The sequence below is a fragment of the Monodelphis domestica genome, chromosome 6 (genome assembly GCF_027887165.1).
Source record: "Monodelphis domestica isolate mMonDom1 chromosome 6, mMonDom1.pri, whole genome shotgun sequence".
NCBI lineage: Eukaryota > Metazoa > Chordata > Mammalia > Didelphimorphia > Didelphidae > Monodelphis > Monodelphis domestica.
Genome location: NC_077232.1, coordinates 178,635,194 through 178,656,275, shown reverse-complemented (window position 1 = coordinate 178,656,275; position 21,082 = coordinate 178,635,194). Strand labels below are relative to the sequence as shown.

Here is a 21,082-nt window from a genome sequence, read left to right as displayed (position 1 = left end):
TGGCATTGGACTGGAATCTGAGGTAAAGCTGCAATTGTAAGTTGCAGCTTAGAAGGGGTTAGAAGTAAAAATTGGGGTCATTTGTATGGGGATCAGAGATCTAGAACAGCAGTTCTCAACCTCTCAATTTGTAACAATGAAAATACATAATGCATATCAGGTATTTACATTCCAAATCATAACTGTAGCAAAATTACAGTTTTGAAGTAGCCACCAAAATAACTTTTTGGTTTGGGTTCACTGCAACATGAGAAACTGTATTGCGGGATCACAGCATTAGAAGAGTTGAGAACCACTGTGATAGAAGGAAGGGACTTTAGAAGTCATCTAGTTATGCTCTCATCTAACATCTGGGTAAAAAAATGAGGCCAAGAGGGGGAAATTACTTGTCCATGATCACATCTGGTATATGGTAGAGCTGGGAATGGAATTCAGTTCCAGTCCACAGTATGACTATCAGGGAGACTACAGAGGAGAGGAAGGTCAAAGACAAACCTTTCAAACACTGAAGTAAGAGACAGGGAAGAGGATAAGAAGCCAAGAGACATGAGCAATTAAAAAAGCAGCAAGAATATGTAGTGCCTCTGAAGTTTATGTAAGTGCACCTCCATCTCACTGGCAAATGGTATCAATCTCTAAAGGATAAGAACTTAAATGCCATTCAATTGGGTCATTAGGTTACTAGTAACCTTAAGAGAAACAGATAGGAGAGAAAGTGATTAAAAAAAAGTAAAGGTATTAAGTTAAAAAAAGAGTTTTCAATTTTCTCACAAAGTTTTAACATTAAAAATTTTTTTTTCTTCATTTCTCAATACATTCTTGCTCTGTTTCAGAAAATTATCTCTTATAGCCAAAAAAAAAAAAAGGGCATTCCTTACATTAATATTATCTGGCTACAGTCATCCAGCATGCTTCAGTTTGGCAGGTTCCTTCCATGACTATATTTCCTCCTCTTTTACTTCCTGCCCTGGGAACAGTAACACTGCCACAGCATCTAGAAAAGCCAAACCAGCTGATTTTCCTATGCCTCCACTCTTTCTTTCTTGACAGAAACATCTTTCCCAATGACTGTTTTCTCCTCCTTTAAGTTTCTTGGGAGCATTTGTCAGCTTTTGCATTTATATTGCAAGCACTTGGCATACCACCAAGAGATTTAGTTACAACTTAAGTTATGAACACATCAAATAAATCTGACACATGCAATGTTTGTGATCTACTTCACATTTAAAGTGAAGTGGAGGAGATAGAATGGTAGGCAAGTAGTTATAGGGAAGATCTTTTTTAAGGCATATTTGTTGATAGATGGAAAGAAAGCAGTGAAGAAAATTGAATGGTGAGAGGAAGGGTGACCAGGAAATTCTGGAGAAGGGCGGGGGAATGGTATGGTAAAAAGATTAGCTTTACTGAATGGGCACATTCATGAGGTGATTTTTTGAAGTGAAGGATTAAGGTCTAAGGAATTCAGAGGAAAGGGCTTCTATGGTAAGTAAAATGGAAGGCTGGACATGTTAGGAGCTTGGAGACAGGAGTATTGTTGGCAGTCCAAGGAGAGAGAGAAGTCTGGAACAAAGTTGCTATGGGTAAAAAATTAAGCCACTGATAAAGGTGGCTTTATGTAATAATTGTCAAGAAGCAACAAAGGTCCAGCTAAAATTATGTGTCACAAGTTTGTAATATGTGAATTCAGTTTGAAAGATGAAAATAGCATAATATGATTCAGTAGAAAAGTTGGTATTAGGTTTTTGGATTCAGGATGATTTGGCTTTGCAGGGGTTTTTAATCAATACAAATCTAATTATAAAAGCCTCACCAGAAAGGTTTTAGTAAATAATGTCTGGATTACAACCATTTCCCACCATAATATTCTGCTCTGGAAGTTATAAATGTATATTAACTATATTCAGTGAAGTAAGACAAGACATAAACTATACTTCTTCTGATGGATGTTTATTTATCAAATCCTCACCTTAAGAGTCTTTGACTGGCTTTTTAAAATAAGAGCAGCTTCTATATCTTGACATACGTGGGCAAACCATATTGTACAGAAAACAGTCCTTTAAGATTTTTAAAATTGGAAACACTGGTCAGCATTTGGTACATGAATAAATTACACTAATATTGAAAATCTCCCCATAAGTTTTTCAAAATCTGGAGGTAATTCATAACTTAAATGTTTTCACCTTAGAACATTACACAAAGAATGGCTTTGTCAATGAGTACAGAAAAGTGGTAGTGTCTGATGTTTAGAGTATAACAACATACAACGCTACTAGCTTCTGATGTTAAAGGAAATCATATTTCAAACTCCAGATTATACGGGGCATTCTAAAACCTGATTAAAGTTTTATACACCAAAAATTCTGATTATATTTAGTTGTAGAAATGTATTATCAATATTCTTAGTCAGCTTAATCATCCAGGAAAAAGTAGTTTCCACTCTTCTTTTGTTCAACATCCTATGGGAAAAAAGAACCCAAGAAATCAGTATATTTCCTTTTCTTATCTATATGTGCCACCTGCTTTGAATAGTCTGCCAATTAAAATCATAGTATTACTTATGGCTGAAATAACAAAGAAACCACATTCATTTCCTCATCTAACTTATCCCCCAAGCAATTCTTGCAAATGAACTTGTTAGCAACTTCCTTTTCTGGGGATCTCTCCAGTTGTTTCCTCATCACCTCTCTCAACCCTGTACAAGCTCACCCTCTGCCTGGGTTTTTTTCTTTCTTTCACTATTATGTACCATTAAAAAAAAAATCACCTTGTGTGTGTGTACATACCTTTATAAAGTTATACACTTTCAATAAATGTTTACTGGTCAGACATGTAGAAGAGAGTGATGCTATACAAAATGGGCAGAGATTATTAAGATGTGCAGCCATTATCCTCAAAGAAGCTCAAAATCCAGCACTACATATAGCTAAATATCAGGGCCTAACTATAATAATGTCTTTCTCTGTTTCTATGAGAAAAGAAAACATCTGTTGTCACCTTTGCTCAATAATGCTATAGCTCAATAATGACTATATTTTTGTTGACATACTTGCCATGATGCCTTCACATTAATGCTAGGAACTAATGGCATGACATTTTCCAGAGAACTGATATGGTTTTGTGGACAGAGAGCAAAAATAATAAGTTTGCCCAAATGGAACCCAAATACCTTAGTATTTGGTATTAAGTTCTAACATCTATTTAATGAAAATAATAGACAATGACAAACAATGTTTGAATGTCCAACACTAAGTGCTTCAGGCAATGTAGAAAAATAAAGAATAGAGTTGAACTAAAAATTTTCAAGGGATTTTTTTTTTAAAAAAAGATTTGTTGGGTCTTCTCTTTTCATTTAATTTTATTAACTATCAACACTAAGGTAATTACCCTCTTCAAAACAATATTCTCACATACCTTGATTGAATTAAGTTTGTTTATTCTTGGCCTGTAGTTATTTGGATCTCTTCTGAAAGTAATTTCAAGCTGAGACAAAAATTTATTCATACCAGCCAAAAGGGTTTGAGGACTAGAAAAAAAAAATTGTGACAAAATTTTACACAGATGAAGATAGCTAAATATTGTTTTACTGAAATAAGTTTCATTTTTGAGATTAAAGAAAACTGAGAAAAGTCACACCCTGTAAAGAAAATCATTTATATTATTTTTGATTAGATACAATCAAGACCCATGTTCCTCATCCAGATATATAAGATACAATTATTGCCTTATCAAAATGTTTCAAATGAGAAATATCTCTTAGATCTTCAAATTCAACAATGTTTTCAGGGATTCAATAGAGAGAGAGAAAAAAAAAAGAATTATTCACCTGGTCCTAGATAGGGAAAAAGAAAATTTTTTTCATGCTTTAATTTAGACATCGTTAAAGTAAAATAAAATGTATAATAAAATTTTTGAAATTTAATAGGTATTATGTAAATTGTACTAATTTCAACATTTGTTTCCTTTCATTTAAGCAAGGAAAACTATTATGTCTAATAGAGCACAGTTGAAACTTGATCTTGTTCCACATTCTTAAATACTGAATTAGAAATAAGTAAATAAAATAAATAAAAAGACTCTGCAAACTTGGGCAACTCTGGGTCTGTTTTGTAAAACAAAGGTCTTTCCCAGGTGCCATTATTCTAGAATTTTCTCCAGTGGGCCTGAACTTTGTGGCCTTGGTTCTGTCTGCTGGTAAAGCCTATTATTTCTGGATATGCCTTTTATTTTCTTAACTAATGATCAGCGAAATCCAAGAAGCTTAAAGATTGATCTGCTTTATAAGTTTCTGGGAAGATGACAGTATTAATCATCTATTCATTTAAGAATGTTTGTTAACTTACATAAATACCAAAATTTTTACCTGTTTGCAAGTGTGTTCTTAGATGGAATACCATCAAAAACGATGACCCGATCTGCTAGATAGGTGGCCATGATAAAGTCATGTTCTACCACAAAGGCTGTCTTTTTTGCATGGAGAATGAAACTAAAACAAAAAGATTTTGAAATTGTCTCAATATGACTTCAGAACAGGCACCAAGAAAGCATATTCAAAGTTTTGTTAAGCACAGTTGTGTATGAGTACACATACCCGCGAATCACACTCTAATGGGCAAGACAATTTACCGTTTGACAACTCTAGCTGCCATTAGACGCTGCTCAGAATCCAAGTATGCAGATGGCTCATCGATTAAATAGACATCAGCAGGTTTGCCCAGACAAAGAGCTAAAGCAACTCGTTGTAACTCACCACCAGATAACGTCTGCACCTGTGTAGAGAAGGAGTTTAGTAAATGAAGTGATAATATCAATATATAAAAAGAGAAAGAAATGTAAAAGCTTAGCACCTCTTGATCTATGATATTTTCAATCTGCAGAGGCTTCATTACATCAGTGACAAACTGTGGATGAGTATAAGCATCTCGTATCTTCTCATGCAGCAACTGGCGTACACTCCCCTGTTTTATTTTTTGGAAAAAGAAAAAAAAAGAAAGAAAGAGAAAGCATATAAAGTCTAAACTGTTGCCTTCCAGTCCAGGCAATGGCAAAGTAAACACAAATCTATAAATAAATAATGATTTCCTTTAATCAGCAGAAAACAAAAAGAACTCACTGTTGATTTGGGACTGATCTTCTGTGGCTTATAGCTGACATTTAGAACTGGTACCTCCCCTAAAATATAGAAAGTAACTATTATAAGAATGGTTCTATTGGCCAATTTTGAAATGGGCATAAATGGAAAAGACTGAAACATCACCTCCTTCATCAGGTTTCAGTCGGCCAGCAAGCATTCTGATGAATGTAGTTTTACCAGTACCTGGCAAAAATGAAAGGGAGGAAGATAATATGTAAATATGAATTTCATGACAAGTTTTTAGTGAGTATACTAATAAATATACACTGAGCATTTCAAGTCAGACAGTTGGTGAGTAAAAAAAAAAGTAACATATACAGACATGTATGGATCTTGCAGGTTTCAGAGAAAATACACTTAAATTTGTACTGTTCTTAAGAATTAAAGATTCAAGTGTCAGTAAAATTCAATGAATTTTAATCCTGATAATTTTAAAAAATCATAATCTAAACTGGAAGCACCACAGATTGAAAGTTTCTGACCAAAATATAGATCTAAAATAAAGAGTATATAAGAGTATGCTTCTGGTTTTCTCAGGATTATTTCCCTAGATTTTCATGTAGGGAATGAACTATATCATTTGAATGAAAATTCACTTCTATTTAATAACTTATTTCTTATAAATTCTTTAACAAGAATGCAAACACCTACATTAGGTGAGTTTTTAAAATACAACAAAAGTACTAAATTTCTTTTTCAACAAATAGAAAATCTGCTTTTTTCAAGGCTTAAGATTACATTGAAAAAGATTGTGCTTTTTTTCCCCCAATCATAAAGGCAACTGGAAAACATGTCTGCCAGCCAATTAATTTCACAACTACTCTCTCATAAAGGCAATCTAATGCTTTAAATGTTGGCAATAAAATTGTCTACAGTGGTAGACTCACCTGAATTTCACATAAGGAATGCTCCAAATGGAGATGAACATGGAGTTTTTTTTTTAAGCTGGGTTGCCTCTGAACAACCAATTTATCCATTATTTCCTAGTCAGTATCCAAGATGAATAACTTCCCTATCAATTTATACACAGAAAACTCAGCTCAGGAAAAGTATCTTATTTTTAATGAAGAGGTTTCTTTCTTAAATGTGAATATAAACTGGGTTGAGTGATAAAGATGTTAAGTGAGAAGTTAAAGTAACACTGTTACAAAAAAACAAAAACAAAACAACAACACAAAAACTGGCCGAACAGAGTTCATAAGATCAACCCAATCCCCCACACCCACAGACCTATAACCCAGTAACAAGAATATTTCTTACAAGACTTTAAAATCACAAGTGTGTTGTACAATAGATTTTTATTATCATAAACTATAACACTTACCATTTTCTCCTAGCATCACCATGATTTCAGAATCTGTGAATTCTCCAGCAATAATTGCGAGCTCAAACTCGCCCATCTTTTTCTTCATTCCTGGATATTTATACATACACATCTTTTTCACTTCTTCCTCATTTGCTGTCTCGGCCACTTTAAAAACTAGTGATGCATCTCTGAAGCGTAAGTTTTCAGTAGGAACGTAACCATCTAAGAAAATATTTATACCTGTTGGGGAAAAATAAAAAAAATAAAGTACTTTAAGAATAGATGAAAATTCTGCATGAAAGCAGGCTTCAATTAGTATTGTAACATCAATTTCTAGTATATATAAATACTATAAAAAATAAATAACACTATCTCATTTTCTTATTCATGTTCCAAAAATTGACCAGATCTTAAAAAAAGAGAACTTCCTAAACTTATTTTTTTTATATTCTGCTACATAATATCAACATTTCAATAGTTTTTCTTCACAGTTTCTTCCTAATTAGATGTAATTAGGTTGGGATGGTATTAAGGAAGAATTAATTTACTACTAAAAAAACCCATTAAGGATCTGTGCCAATCACCAGGAAGCATCTGTAGACATATTTGAATCCATATCTTTTGGACTCCAAGTACAACCACTTTCTCTAATATATATAACACTAATTCTATTCAAAATGATCAATATGGCAAAATTAAGTTCAATAATCACATCTATAAATAATTTAAGAACCTTTAATGTGGGGGCAGAATTTGATGGGCTATAATCTGCATCCATGGCAGAATTATCCAATTGATGAAATCACTGATCTATCATAGAATTTACACTTAACATATATGTATAGCTATATTTTAAAACAGTGAATTATTTTTATATTTTAAAAGACTAATCTTATAGCTATATTGAGAGGTGAAGATTATTTTCTTTACCAAGGAGAAAAGAAGGTAACATTTGTATAAAACTATTGCTAAAATTACATTTTTAAAAACTGACATCATATACCAGAGAGAACCAGAAACCCAAATGTATGTACATGTTAATTTTAAAATTTCAAACCAGGTTAGTTCCAAATTTAGACTACTTCAGTGATACCAACTGAGATGTAAGGGTAAGTTTGAACTCTTTTAAAATTCCTTCTAAGATTCTGGGAAAATTTACCAGAGTTCTATATCTTTGCCTTCCTCTTCTTCAGAAATGCAGTTTAATTTGCCAAACTACTCAAATTATAGAATTCAGTTCCAAGAATGTAAAAAATTCACTTTTTTAAACATTTTAAAAAATTGACTGTAGCTAATCAGTCTTTAATAAATAAAAAATATTCACTAAATCTGGGTCTTCAGAAAGCATATTTCTTGATTATGTTTGCTTACAGTTCTAAAATTTAATAGCACTAATATTATAGACAGATGCCCACTTCAGCCAATGGTATTTGAGGCCTAACATGGTTGTCCTGTATTAAGAATAAGAGTATTTGTAAGAAAATGAACCCAAGAGTAGTAACTGAACTTCTATGACCTATTTATAAAGATAATACTTGGAAAAATTAAAATTATTCTGTGATTTTCTAAATCATTCAAAAAGCATTTTATTCAGCAAATTTCTGAGTTGTTCCAGAACTGTGCTGGGGATACAAAGTCAAAATCATATATAACTTCAAGTATGAGATTATATATCACTTTTACTTACAATCCAAACAAAAACACTCCACAGAGACAACATTTGAGTTCAAGATATTGTCCTTTCAAACTAAGAACCTTAATATCAAGCCATTTGCCCATCTGTTTATATGTGAATTTGGTTGACTAATAAATTATAATTATTGTTTCAGGTGAAAAATGTTATTGAGTTATTAAAAAATCAAGCAAAAGGCTAAGTTTTTGAAGAATAAAAAATTGTATTTAATAACTGCTTAAGTTATAAAGCTAGAGAATTTAAAAAATTTCTATTTTAGTGGAAGAGAATACAAATAATTACCTTCTCTTACGCTAAAAGGCATAGTGACAACACCGTAAGCACTTGGCACCCCATACAAACAGCAGATGAAGTCAGAGAGATAATCTAATACACTTAGATCATGCTCCACAACAATGATATATCTGAAAATTAAAACCATAAAACAGTTTAAGTTTTCTAACTTTCCATAATCTTTTCTATACTATTTTGATAATCATATTTAAATTCTTTAGCAAATCTTTTCAGATAAGACCCATTACTAGGAGACAAAACTGAAATTTCATTTTGAAAGAGAAAGACTTAAAGCAGTCTGGTGCAACCATCTTCATCATTCAAATATATAGGAGAATATATCACTTGGTTATGGTTTTCTAAAAAGATTTATCAAGAGGAAACCATTCTACAAGACTGAGATGTGGCCCAAGTTAGATGAACTATCTTAAAAACTTTTATTAGTGCTTAAAAAAAAAAATCACCTGTTCCTGACTTTCGCCCTCCACCAAAGTCCTCTCATAACCAAAAAGTTAAGTCAAGACAAAAAAAAAATCAAGGAACTGGTTATGAGTGTATCTCTAGTCTTATGTCTCTTTGCTAAGATGGGGCAACATACTATTATCAGTTTTCCATATTTTTCTTTTTGTTATATCACAAAATGTATTTTCTTTCAATTTAGTTTATATATTGACCTCTATACCAGCTACTGTATGACAATCTTCCCAGGTCTCAGTTTCCTCATCTGAGGAAATCTGTGCTAAATGGCCTCTGAAGTCTCTCTACTCCAGATCCCATAATTCTATATGATCAGCATTATGGCATTATGGAAGGTACCACAAAGGAGGGATATATATGCATGAAACACTTAAAAAAGACAGAATCTGCCAGGATTCTTAAGAGTAAACGGCTTTCATTATGAGTATTTTTAGAACTATCACTTCAATTTTTGAAAGGCTCTATGATGAAATGGAAATGGCATTTGGGAAGATGAAATCTAGAAGACTGGTTAGACTAGACCAAATATAGCTGTTAGAAGCCAGTGCTGAAGGCAGTATGGTTTAAAATGCATAATTATTTTGAATATCAATATTCTGAAGTGTTCTACTAGATTCTACTAGAAATGAAGGATGTAGACATGGCATAACCAAAAAAAGGTGGCATGATATAGTGGATATAATTACTTAAGAAGTTAAAAGACATTATTTTAAGACCCACCTTTGAGACATATTGGCTGTGTGACCTTGGGCTCAACTCAGTACCATTAGGCCAATTATACAAGATGACAAATGGCAGAGGTGTCAGTCAGTACTGGTAGAGTGAACTTTCTCAATGGGAGTTCCCTCTACCAGTAAAATCACAGGTCCAGTCCCATCTCATTACCAACAAAAAATGTAGAATGAGAAGATACTAGAAATTAGTGGCCCACATCTATCAGAATGATCTCTGCAGATATGAAGAGTCTCTCTGGTTAAAATAAAAAGGCAACAGGTAGGTTTTAATTTAATAGACTACTTCCTAAAGCTGACTGTGTCTATAGAGTCACACTGCTGACACTAAACATTGTTTGTTGACTTGCCAAAACAAAACAAAACAAAATGACAAATCAACCAGAACATTCTCTGCAGGAAAAAAAAAAAGGCTAAGTTTTGTTACAGGGAATGTTCTGGCTCTCTCTCTCTCTCTCTCTCTCTCTCTCTCTCTCTCTCTCTCTCTCTCTCTCTCTCTCTCTCTCTCTCTCACACACACACACACACACACTACATATATATGTAATAAAATAAAATAAGGGATACAAGATATAATATTTTAATAGATATTTGTTTCACGGAAAAAATCCTGCTCAAAGTTCAAACAGAAAGATTAATGCAGAGGAAGATATAGAGATCATGTTGACTGCATCAAATCTGAGAATATGACTAGTCATTCTGAATGAAATCTATACCATCATTCAAAATATCGGTCTAGTAATTAATTTGCATGAGAAAAACCTAAGGGGATGAGTAAAACAGTGTCTAAATTACATTATGTAAAAGTCAGATGGATGATTTACTGAGTTATTCACTTAGTACCCAGATCTTATGCAAGGTATAAAGAAAATTAATTGGCTCCAAAATTGAATAGGAGATATGAGAACTGTGCAACACTTCAATGAACCTAAGAGGTTATGGACTGCAAAAGTTGATCTTTTTTTTTTTTTAAAGCAATGGAGGTTAAATGACTTGCCCAGGGTCACACAACTGGGAAGTGTCTGAGGTCAGATTTGAACCTAGGACCTCCCATAGCTAGGCCTGGCTCTCAATCCACTGAGCCACCCAGCTGCCCCCAAAAGTTGATCCTTTTAATAGCAGTGATAATTCTCCTGTTAATGCTACTTGGCTATGAGTCATGGTACATTACAGTCTTAAAGGAATTAAAAATGTGAGGTGACCTAAATCACAATGGATATAATCAGAGTGGGTAGAAGTAGGGTAAAACACATTGTCAATGACCTGTCTGTAAGAAGTGAGGAAAAATATATCATTCAGGACATGTGTGACTGGAAGAGGAAGTGGGCTTTAGATGGACAACTCAAGTACTGCACTGGTAACTGTGAAATATTATAAGAATCAGAGAAAGTCCTCCAACCTCTTCTATGAAGTGTTTTTGAAAAGATAAATATAAATATCATATAGGGTATTTAAGAGTAGATGGGTTGCAACTTATATCAGTGGAGGTAGTACATACAGATCACAGACTTATAGTATTGAAGAAGACGAATATAATTGTTAAAATGTATGATATAGACAATAAAATGGAGATTAGGAGGTAGTCACTATTGTTTAAAGCTAATAGGTATCAGGGAGTTAATAGGATTCAACAAATTCATCTTTTTTATGGAACAATCTATATTAGCAGAAAAGAATAACGACAAGAAGTAGTTCAAAACAAACAGCAACAGTGTAAACCTCAAAATTCCTTAGACTTATAAATGTTGGAAATTTCACCATTGGGATATTTCATACTTGGAAAATTTCTTACTGATAGTCTATTGGAATGGGAACCCCATTGGCATGGGAGGTTCTTTCTCTTCCCTTCTTAAGATTACTTTAGGACAGAAACCCTTTGCTGAACAATGGAAAGGACTTTGACCTATGCTTAAGCATAGAACAGGAATTTCTTTGAGTCTTGATTGATTTTAGAATTGATACAATGGAGATACTTGGAATAAATCTCCACCCTATTCAGTCCTAATAGGATTGAGGAAGGGCTGCAGCCTAGATCAAAATTTAATTATTCCAATCTCTACCATACTCAAGTTAACAGGATTTAGAAAGGGCTGTAGCAAAGGAGTAAAGATTTAATCATTTGAAAATATAACCTTCAACAGACATGTGCAAAAGCCAGAAACCTCTGGGCGGTCCTGGGTTAAGCTAGAGCCTCCACTGGCATAGGGAAATTGATGAAGAGTGATTGGTAGATGGGAGAACTGGGAGGAGGAACTTGGATGGTTTCCTTAAAGAGAGGAGGGTCTGAAGCTGGAGGTGGTTGTTGAGGTTTTGGTCGGTGTGGTTCCTGGGCTCTGAGAGGGCTTGCTCTGAAGGAAGCTGAAGGTGGGGGCCCCTGAGACTGTTTCTCCATTTTGGACACGTGAGTAATAGGGACTGGTCTCTTTTCTTTGCTCCAGCTATCTAAGGGCTTGGGCCTTTTGGCCCAGCCTAAACAGAAGGGGTATTTAAGCCCTATTCCCTTCTCTCCCTTTTTCTCTCTCTCTATCTCTAATTCCTTTCTTACTCCTATTGTAATTAAACTCCAAAAAAGGCTGACGGCTGACTTGAGTTTTTCATTTAGGAATTACATAGCTGATTCCTTGGCGACCTTAAATTAATATATATCAGTCTTTTAAAGTGATTCCCTTGTTACAACAGGGACCCATTTACACTGACTCTCAAGCTTGATCACTCATTAAGCTGCAGGTTCTTTGTGTGCATTTCCACCCCCCCCCCCCCCCAAACTGGTTAATTTCTTTCTGTGCAGAATACTAAGATGATCAAACATTTCTATATTCCAGTGTTTTGTCAAACCTCAAAATGCTGATGTTATTCTGAGAAGGCTGTCACTGGCACCTATAGGTTATATCTAACCTCTCTGGCTATCTACAAAGAGAGGATAAGCCTATTTCCAAAGTCTGCCCTGATCTTCACTCTATTTAATATTCCTTTTGCAAATCCATGGTCAAAACCTTTACTAGTCACATCCATCCCTATCCTTCACTCCTGCAACCATTATTTCATATACACACAGATTTAGATATCCCTCAACACGGTCTTACTATGTGCAAACTAATTAATGTTTATAATACCTCCTTTGTCATAAATGTCTAAAAGGTGAATTTCAATGCTGCTTAATTTATCGAGTACAAAATGATATAATTCTAACTATCTTATATCTTTGGGTAATTTAGAAAACAATTAAGTTCCTATGACATATTATTCTGAGCTCTTTTTGCCTTTTTTCAAAGCTGCTTACAATTTAATTCAGGGTTAAGATTAGAGGTTTTTGGAAAAAGAATAAAGAATCTAGATTTGATCTGACATATAATATAGAACTATTAAAATAGAATAGTATGGTTGAAAGAGTACTACACATGAAAACCCAAGGTTCTGGGCCCAAATCCAGTTTCTACACTTAACTATGACAAAGAACAAGTTGTTTATCTTAAGTTTCCACATTTGCAATAGAGAGATACATATAATTACATTAGTTATCTTAAAGGGCCATTGTGATCAAAGTGCTTTTTAAGGCTTAAAGGTCTATACTAAATGCATTTTTGTTATTCTTCAGGTAAAGGAATAATATGAAAGCAGGCGTGGCTAAGGAGAGATAAGAAAGTTCAGAAGTAATTCAAATAAATGTAAACCTCAAAATTTCTTAGACTTTGGTACATTGGCACAGGGAAATTGATGGACAGTGATTGGTAGATGTGAGAACTGAGGGGAGGCAACTTGGATGGTTTCCTTAAAGAGAGAGGGGTCTGAAGACTCAGGGTGGTGGTTGAGGAGTTTGTCTGAGTGGTTGGAGTGTGCTCTGAGAAGCTTGCTCTGAAGGAAGCTGAAGGTGGGGGCCTCTGAGACCGTTTCTCCATTTTGGACACGTGAGTAATAGGGACTGATCTCTTTTCTTTGCCCCAGCTATCTAAGGGCTTGGGCCTTTTGGCCCAGCCTAAACAGAAGGGGTATTTAAGCCCTATTCCCTTCTCTCCCTTTTCTCTCTCTCTATCTCTAATTCCTTTCTTCCTCCTGTTGTAATTAAACTCCATAAAAGATTGACTGCTGACTTGAGTTTTCATTTAGGAATTACATAGCTGCATTCCTTGGCGAACTTAAATTAATATATATCAGTCTTTTAAAGTGATTTCCTTGTCACATAAAGCACCATGAAGCTACAGAATACACAAGCTGACTTAATTTCTTTTTTTAAACCCTTACTTTATGTCTTGGAATCAATACTGTCTACTAGTTACAGGGCAGAAATGAGGGTTAAGTGATCTGTCCAGGGGCACACAACTAGAAAGTATCTGAGGCTAGCCAAAGTATAAATTCAACTTATTTCTATAGCCTAAAACTTAAGAAAACTATTACACTAGACTCAAGAAGTAAAATAATACCACTTAGGAGAAAAATAATGGTTTCCTCCCTTCAACTTTACTTGTTCACATAGGTTCATATATATATATATATATATGGCACTTTGAGGGATATGTGCTCTGGGGAAGGTATTAAGTGTTTTTTTTTGAGTTTTTTTTCCTCATAAGTCTGTGATTTTATACAAACATGGAATTTCTATTATGGAAATATCCTTTAGTGATGTACATAGATCTTTAGGAGCTTAGAGTTAAAAAACAAAAACAAAAACAAATAAAAAAACCCCACAAACCTTAAAAAATGTGTCTAATAATACCAACTAAATACCAAGTACTTACCTATCAGGATTTATTAGTGATCGTATAGTAATGGCAGCCTTTAGACGCTGCTTAACATCTAGGTAGCTAGAAGGTTCATCAAACATGAAGCTACAAAGAAAATAAAAAAATATTCAATATTTTTGAAAGATGGAAATTATAAAATACACATGTGTATATAGATATAGGTAGCTAACTATATCTCTATATGTTGTCTACCTATCTAATTTCCCTTGCCTACTCAGTATTATCTTAAAATGTCACTGGTAAAAAAGAGGGGATATTTTTAGAGAATTTGTTGGATCCAGAAGTCAAAAAAAGGGAAGGGATGAATTTAGTGAAATGACTCAAAATAGCATTACTTGAATTTTACTTTGCCATAATTTTTGAAATTTAAATAATTAGCGATAAACAACCGATTACCCTAATAGGAGTATCAGTACACTAATGTGAATTAATTCAATAGGACTGTTTTCCTCCCAATATTTAAGTGGAGGTAAAAATGGCAAGTCTTATGGGGGTTGTGGAAGGAGAGGGGTGTTTATATGTAAAAATATGATTTTTTAAAGCATGATGTCTTTTAAAGACTGAACTAGGTGCATAAGTAGGAGGAGGCAGAGGGAAGCATGATGGCAATGGATGCCTGGAAAAAAAGAGATGTGGGAAGGTGCTAAAACAGACTATGCCAAGAAAAGAGAACAAAACTTTGATTTTTCCTTTTTCCTATAGAGCATGGTCTTCTGTTTATAACCACAAGTTATACTATAGTGTAACTACATTACAGTTAATTAGTCTTCGGGAGATTAACTTGGGTACACAAACAATATAATTTTAACACTTTTTCTGGGAAAAGGTATTCCCAGTACCAAACAATATACTTGCAAATTAAAATTCTAGAACACATTGTATTAGTACATTACAGCCTGTATTAGGGGTTTCATGTATGAAGCATGTTGGCATTTCTTCCTACTTGAAAACATTTGTCAAATAAGTATGTTTTGTATAAATAGATATCTAACTGCTTCAACATTTCCTCCTAATGCATAACTTTTAATGCAATTCTCCCCATTTAAAAAAAAAAAAACTACTGTAATATGAGGCTTATATTTACATAGGGCTTTCACATACAGTATCTCATTTGATATTAAGCAAAACATATCTGCAAAATAGCTTAAGAATTAAGATACAAGAAATGCAAAATTAACATACATATCTGCTTTCTGTATGCAAACAACAGCACAAGCAAATCTTTGCAACTCTCCTCCAGAGAGATCCTCAACATTTCGTTCCTTAAGATGGGTTAAGTCTATAAGAAAAGAACACAGAACCATTACATTTAACATAATAATGAGATGACTAACACACACATAGAAAAAAGTTTAATCTTTTTAATAGCCCTTTGTTTCAAGTATTAGTTTCACATGCTTGGAAAAGATAAATAAAAATGACTTGCATGTAGCCATACAGTTAGTGAATGGCAGGGCCAGGAATCAAACTAGGTCCTTCTTGATTCTAAGGCACTGACCTCTTTTTCATTATCATATTCCTAAGGTAAATTCAAATTTGGATTCCAATTTCTCATGTTTTGATGTATATTAAAATACATATATTTAATAGAATTAATGAGTTTTTAATTAGCATAAGTAATTCAATATTATCTACTGAAAATGTAGTATTTTCTGTAATGCTCCAAATACATAAAAAAAAAAAAAACTTACCAAGCTGCTGACACACAATAGCTTGTGTCTTTGTTTCATCTTTCCGGTCCAAAATAGAACCCACGGTGCCCTGTTGGAAATTATTAGAAATATTTACATATAAAAATCTATTAAAATGCTTTGTTAATGGTATGTGCAAAGAAACACATAAAGTTTCAGCTATGTGCAAGGTACTCTTTTGTGCTAAGGATAATAAGAAAATGGGCCATATCAAAGCTTATAATCTAGTAGAGATAAACCCTACCCCCAAAAAACTATAAGTAAAAATAGGATTAAGTGAAAAAGATGAGTATGGCATGAAAAAAGTGGGTATGTAGAGAATGAAGTGTGTGTTTGTATACAGTGTCTCCTAAAAGGTTAAACAGTTTTATGTAAAGTATATAGGGCCCTCTATTTATGAAAACAATAACTATGGGAACCAAATTGTTCCCAAATGACTGACCTTTGCAGCTTTGGGAATCTGATCCACATATTGAGGCTTGATAATTGCTTTTAGGTCATCTTCTAGAATCTTGGTGAAATAGTTTTGCAACTCAGATCCTCGAAAATAAGTCAAGATTTCTTGCCAATCTGGTGGATCCTTGAAAAGTAAGATACAAAATGATCCTCTGAACACAGTGACTCAAACTATAAAGCACAATTCTTGGGAAAGGATTTAACTAATGCAGCAGCAAATAGGTACTAAAGTCTCTTCAAAGTAAAGTGTATAGGGGTCTCACCAAAGCAGAATACTTAAAATGTTTTGTCTTTTATCTTCACAGAGTGTGATGTTATGGAAAGAACAATATATTTAAACTCAAAGGACCTAGATAACCTGCCCCTGCCTCAGTATTTCCATCTGTAAGATTGGAGTGAGTGTTAGGCTAGATAGTCTAAAGTCCCTTCCAGTTCTAGAAGTATGATCTGTAGGCACCATCTAGCTCTAAATTCTATATCCTTAAATAATGAGAGTATCGATAGGAATTGATAGGTTAATAAAACTGAAGATTTAGGCTCATGAATCTCAAGTAATCTCTGAAATACAGGTTATAACTGAGATGATCAAAAAATCATTAAGTTCATAAAATTTGAAATTAGTTTCATTCATTTTCTCGAATATTACAGACATCATGTCAAAAATAAGGTAACAAAATTATCTTAAGCATTATTGTTCAGAGAATAAATACCTACATCATATTTTCCAAGGTTTGGTTTTTGCTTTCCTGCTAAAATTTTCAATGCAGTTGATTTTCCAATACCATTGGTTCCAACTAATCCCAAAACTTCACCTGGACGAGGGATAGGCAACCTATATATGTAAATAAAAATGCTAATACTAAAAAAGCACATACTTGGTCATGAGAAAGCTATAAGCCACTACTGAATCACCTACTTTAAGGCATTTGCACCACACATCTATGTCCAGTAACAAGCAAAAAGGGAAACCTACACATAAATGCCAGCTATTATTGACAATTAGAAAACACAGCCAAGATTAATTTTTACAGTTAATTGTTAGAAATGCATCAATGACCAGCATAACTCCAAATTTTACTTATTCAACTCTTTTAGAGATCACTCTGATGCAATGTATTTTAATCCTAACATATAATATGAAAAAAAAACCACAACTTTGATATATAAAAATTATACATAGCAGGTTTATGCGACTCCCCCACCCCCATCTTTTTCTTTCTGGCTGTCATTTTACTTACAAGGAGGAAGTGCCATATCAATGAGACATTCCACCTCCTTCACCCTGCAGCAGTGGGTCCTTAGAACTGGCAGGTTGAGAAATAGCTTTTCATGAGCAAATCTATACTACCATACTCAAAATCTAAGTGCCAATCAGAAAAAAAAATATCTCATTAAGAACTGTATATACATTTTTCAGTGATTGAGTTCAATTTATGTAACATTTATTTCATAACCAATCCTCTTGAATAAATATAATCAAACACCTATACCAAAAAGGAATATACCCACACCAGTATGACTATAAGCTGCTCCAAAATTTAGTTGTCAAACTCTTTGTCTGAGATCTCCTGAATGACACACACTAAAAATAAGTGATTACAAGCTGAACAAATTCATGCAAATCAGGTTTAAAAAAAGAGATAACTACATTTAAATCAATATGTATTATTTGGAAAGCATACTATATAATCAATGAAATGATTTTTCAGAAAGTTCCATTATGGTTCTTCTACCTGGCATATAATTAACAAACCTTTCTTCCATTTCCTTCTACCCTGAGTATCTGAAAGCTACACAAATTTAATCATATGCATTTTACTTTAAGATATTTATGGTATATCAAAGAAAAATGCTAGTTTGAAATATACCTGTGAAGTTTGAAGGCATTGGCACAATATCGATGAGTTGTTTCCTTTTCTAGATTGCTAGGCAAATTGACAATTGACAAAGCGCCAAAAGGGCATTTCTGTAATTGAAAGTAAAGGATTCACTTATAAAATATACATTACCAAATTAAATACAATTTATCAATTTTAAAAATTAAAACTCCTTTAACTAGAGGTGACAAAAATTGGACTCTTTTGGACTTATCCTTGCTTGGCATCTTAAAGAAATATGTGCCCTAAGGTACTTATCCGATTTTTCCCTTAAGAGACCACCATTTTAGGAAGAGCCCCCAATTGTGCTTCGCTTCTCTCAAGCCTGGACCCTTACCTGTCCCTTTTAAAAAAATCTCTGGCTACTTACTTAATAAATGCTTGATGACTGGTTAACTTTCCTGATTGGCAATTTGTTCCTTGATACCACCATTTTAGAAAAGATCCCATGTTTCACCCATGCCTAGACTCCTTTGCATCAAATGCTTTACTCATCTGTCTCCCCTTTCTTCTTTCTAGCTCTCTTGTTGCCTTCCCACATTAGAATATAAAGCTCCCTGCAGGGAGAAACACTTAAATATTGTTTTTTGCAACCCCTCCAACCCCTCCCAGCATAGCACAGTATCCAAAACATATTAAGTGCTTAAGAAATATTTTCTTTGACTACGTATCTTTGTATCTATAATTGTTGGATGTCAGATTTTTGGGGAAATGTACAGCACTATATTTGGATCAACCATAGTACTGAAAGAATAGTTTCAGCAGTCTTAAAGTACAAAATGAAATTTGAGAAGAAAGCAAAGGGCAAACTTTTTTTAAAAGTTACTTTGGAGAATTAAGGAGCAAATCAAAAAGTACCTGGTTACAAACTTTTTACTTATTACTTAACCAAGATAAATTATATCCTCTGGTACTGAAGTAATCAGAGGATATAAATGCTGGGTCATTTTCAGTGTTATTTGAAAGATCATGGAAATGGAGAAGGTACAGTTCTAGAGAAAAGAATGGGGAAGAAAGCCCTACAAGAGGGCTCTCAAAGGTAGTAGAAGGATATTAAACAAGTTACTACAGGCTGTGCAAAGTCACATTCAAGTCACTCCTTGAAAATTAGATTGGACCTGGTAAGACAGAAGATAAATTTTCAATTTTGAAAAAGAGAGAGAAAAGAGTTTGTAAGTTATAAGCTAGTGATTTTGATTTTGGTCACTGGCAAAATTCTAGAATGCTTTATTAAAGAGATAGTTACTCAATATTTAGAACAGGAAGCAGCGATCTAAGAAAGAACCAATATGACTTTAGGAAGAATAGGATCTATCAGACTAACCTTATTTCCTTTGTGAGAGGGCTATAGAAAAACTCTGTAAATATAATTTAACTAGATTGCAGAAAAGCATTAGACAAAGCATTTCATCCTATTTTTGTGGAAAACAGGGAGATATAGATTAGAAGATAATAATGATTAAATGTATTTGAAACTGGTCGAATGGTTAGTCTTAGAGTAGTCATTAATGGCCAGATATCAACTTGGAAGGATCCAAATGAGTGCCCTAGAGATCTGTGCTGCTTAATATTTTAATCAATGCCGTGGTTAATTTTATTTAATTTGATGATTTGGATAAAGGCATAAGTTTGTGTGAAATTTGAAGATGTCACAAAATTGAGATGAATAGTCAATACATTGGATAAAGAGTTAGAATCCAAAAAGATATTGACAGGTTAGAATTGGGTTGAATCTAAGATGCAATTTAATAGATATAAATGTAAAATCTTATATTTGGGTTTAAAAAGAAATTCACAAAAGTTCACAAAAGATTAGGGAAGGCATGAATGGTTAGTAGTTTTTGTGAAAAAAAAAATCTGAGAGATTTAGTGGCTTGCAAGCTTAATGAGTCAACAGTGCAACATGGCAGCCAAAAAATATATAAATAATATTGAACTTTATTAACAGTCAAGTTTCTAGGAATAAGAAGTCACTAGTCAGGACACATCTGCTTTATTCAATTTTGGGTCCCATAGTTTATGATGGGCATTACTAAACAGAAGAGTGTCCAAAAGAGGACAAGGAGAATAATGAGATGATGGCTTTGAGCCCTTGCCATCTGAGGTTCAGTCAAAAAACTGGAGAGGCCAAGTATGAAGAAGATCTAGGACATGATAGCTACTTTTCAAATATCTGAAGGCCTGTCAAAAGGAAGAGGAATTAGTCTTGTTCCAATTGACTTGAAGACTGTGACAAGAAGCAAGAGGCATACGTTATTGGAGAAATTGATTTAGGTTTGATGTCAGGAAAAAGTTCTCAACAATTAGAGCTAACCAAAAAAGTGGAATCTACCACCTAAGGAGGTAGTACATTCTTTCTGAATGATGTTCTGGAAGCAGAATTGAGATGACAACTTCTGGGGTGTACTATTGTAGGGATTCCTTTTTGGATGACAAAAAGATAGTCTCTTTCAATTCCCAAGTTCTACAATTCTTACTCAAGTTATTACTTTTACAATAAATTATAAAGATAAATGACAACTCATCTTTTCAAGTTGCATTATTGGGCCAGTGCTATGATATTTAGGCTGTTTTATCTAACTATAAACATCCCATGAATCAGATTCTAATGAAAAATATAGTTGTAGTAGATAATTTGGAGCCCACTTCATTGCTCTGATACCTGAAATCGAACAGGTATTTTTAATCATCAGAGTATGAAAACAAAT

At 33.7% G+C, this 21,082-nt stretch overlaps 1 protein-coding gene across 1 annotated transcript in view; it reads right to left on the bottom strand.

The window, feature by feature from the left end:
* Positions 1–1,931: 1,931 nt before the first annotated feature.
* The window catches only part of ABCE1 (ATP binding cassette subfamily E member 1), a 29,003-nt gene continuing 9,852 nt past the window's right edge, over positions 1,932–21,082 (bottom strand). Inside the window, exons 4-18 of the mRNA XM_007496274.2 lie at positions 18,366–18,463; positions 17,212–17,329; positions 16,484–16,621; positions 16,042–16,111; positions 15,533–15,629; positions 14,345–14,434; positions 8,413–8,534; positions 6,456–6,677; positions 5,255–5,314; positions 5,111–5,169; positions 4,845–4,955; positions 4,624–4,766; positions 4,361–4,483; positions 3,412–3,523; positions 1,932–2,456 (exon numbers count right to left, since the gene is read on the bottom strand). Coding sequence (XP_007496336.1) covers positions 2,409–2,456; positions 3,412–3,523; positions 4,361–4,483; positions 4,624–4,766; positions 4,845–4,955; positions 5,111–5,169; positions 5,255–5,314; positions 6,456–6,677; positions 8,413–8,534; positions 14,345–14,434; positions 15,533–15,629; positions 16,042–16,111; positions 16,484–16,621; positions 17,212–17,329; positions 18,366–18,463 — 1,611 coding nt within the window. The 3' untranslated portion in view covers positions 1,932–2,408. The remainder of the gene's footprint in view (positions 2,457–3,411; positions 3,524–4,360; positions 4,484–4,623; positions 4,767–4,844; positions 4,956–5,110; positions 5,170–5,254; positions 5,315–6,455; positions 6,678–8,412; positions 8,535–14,344; positions 14,435–15,532; positions 15,630–16,041; positions 16,112–16,483; positions 16,622–17,211; positions 17,330–18,365; positions 18,464–21,082) is intronic.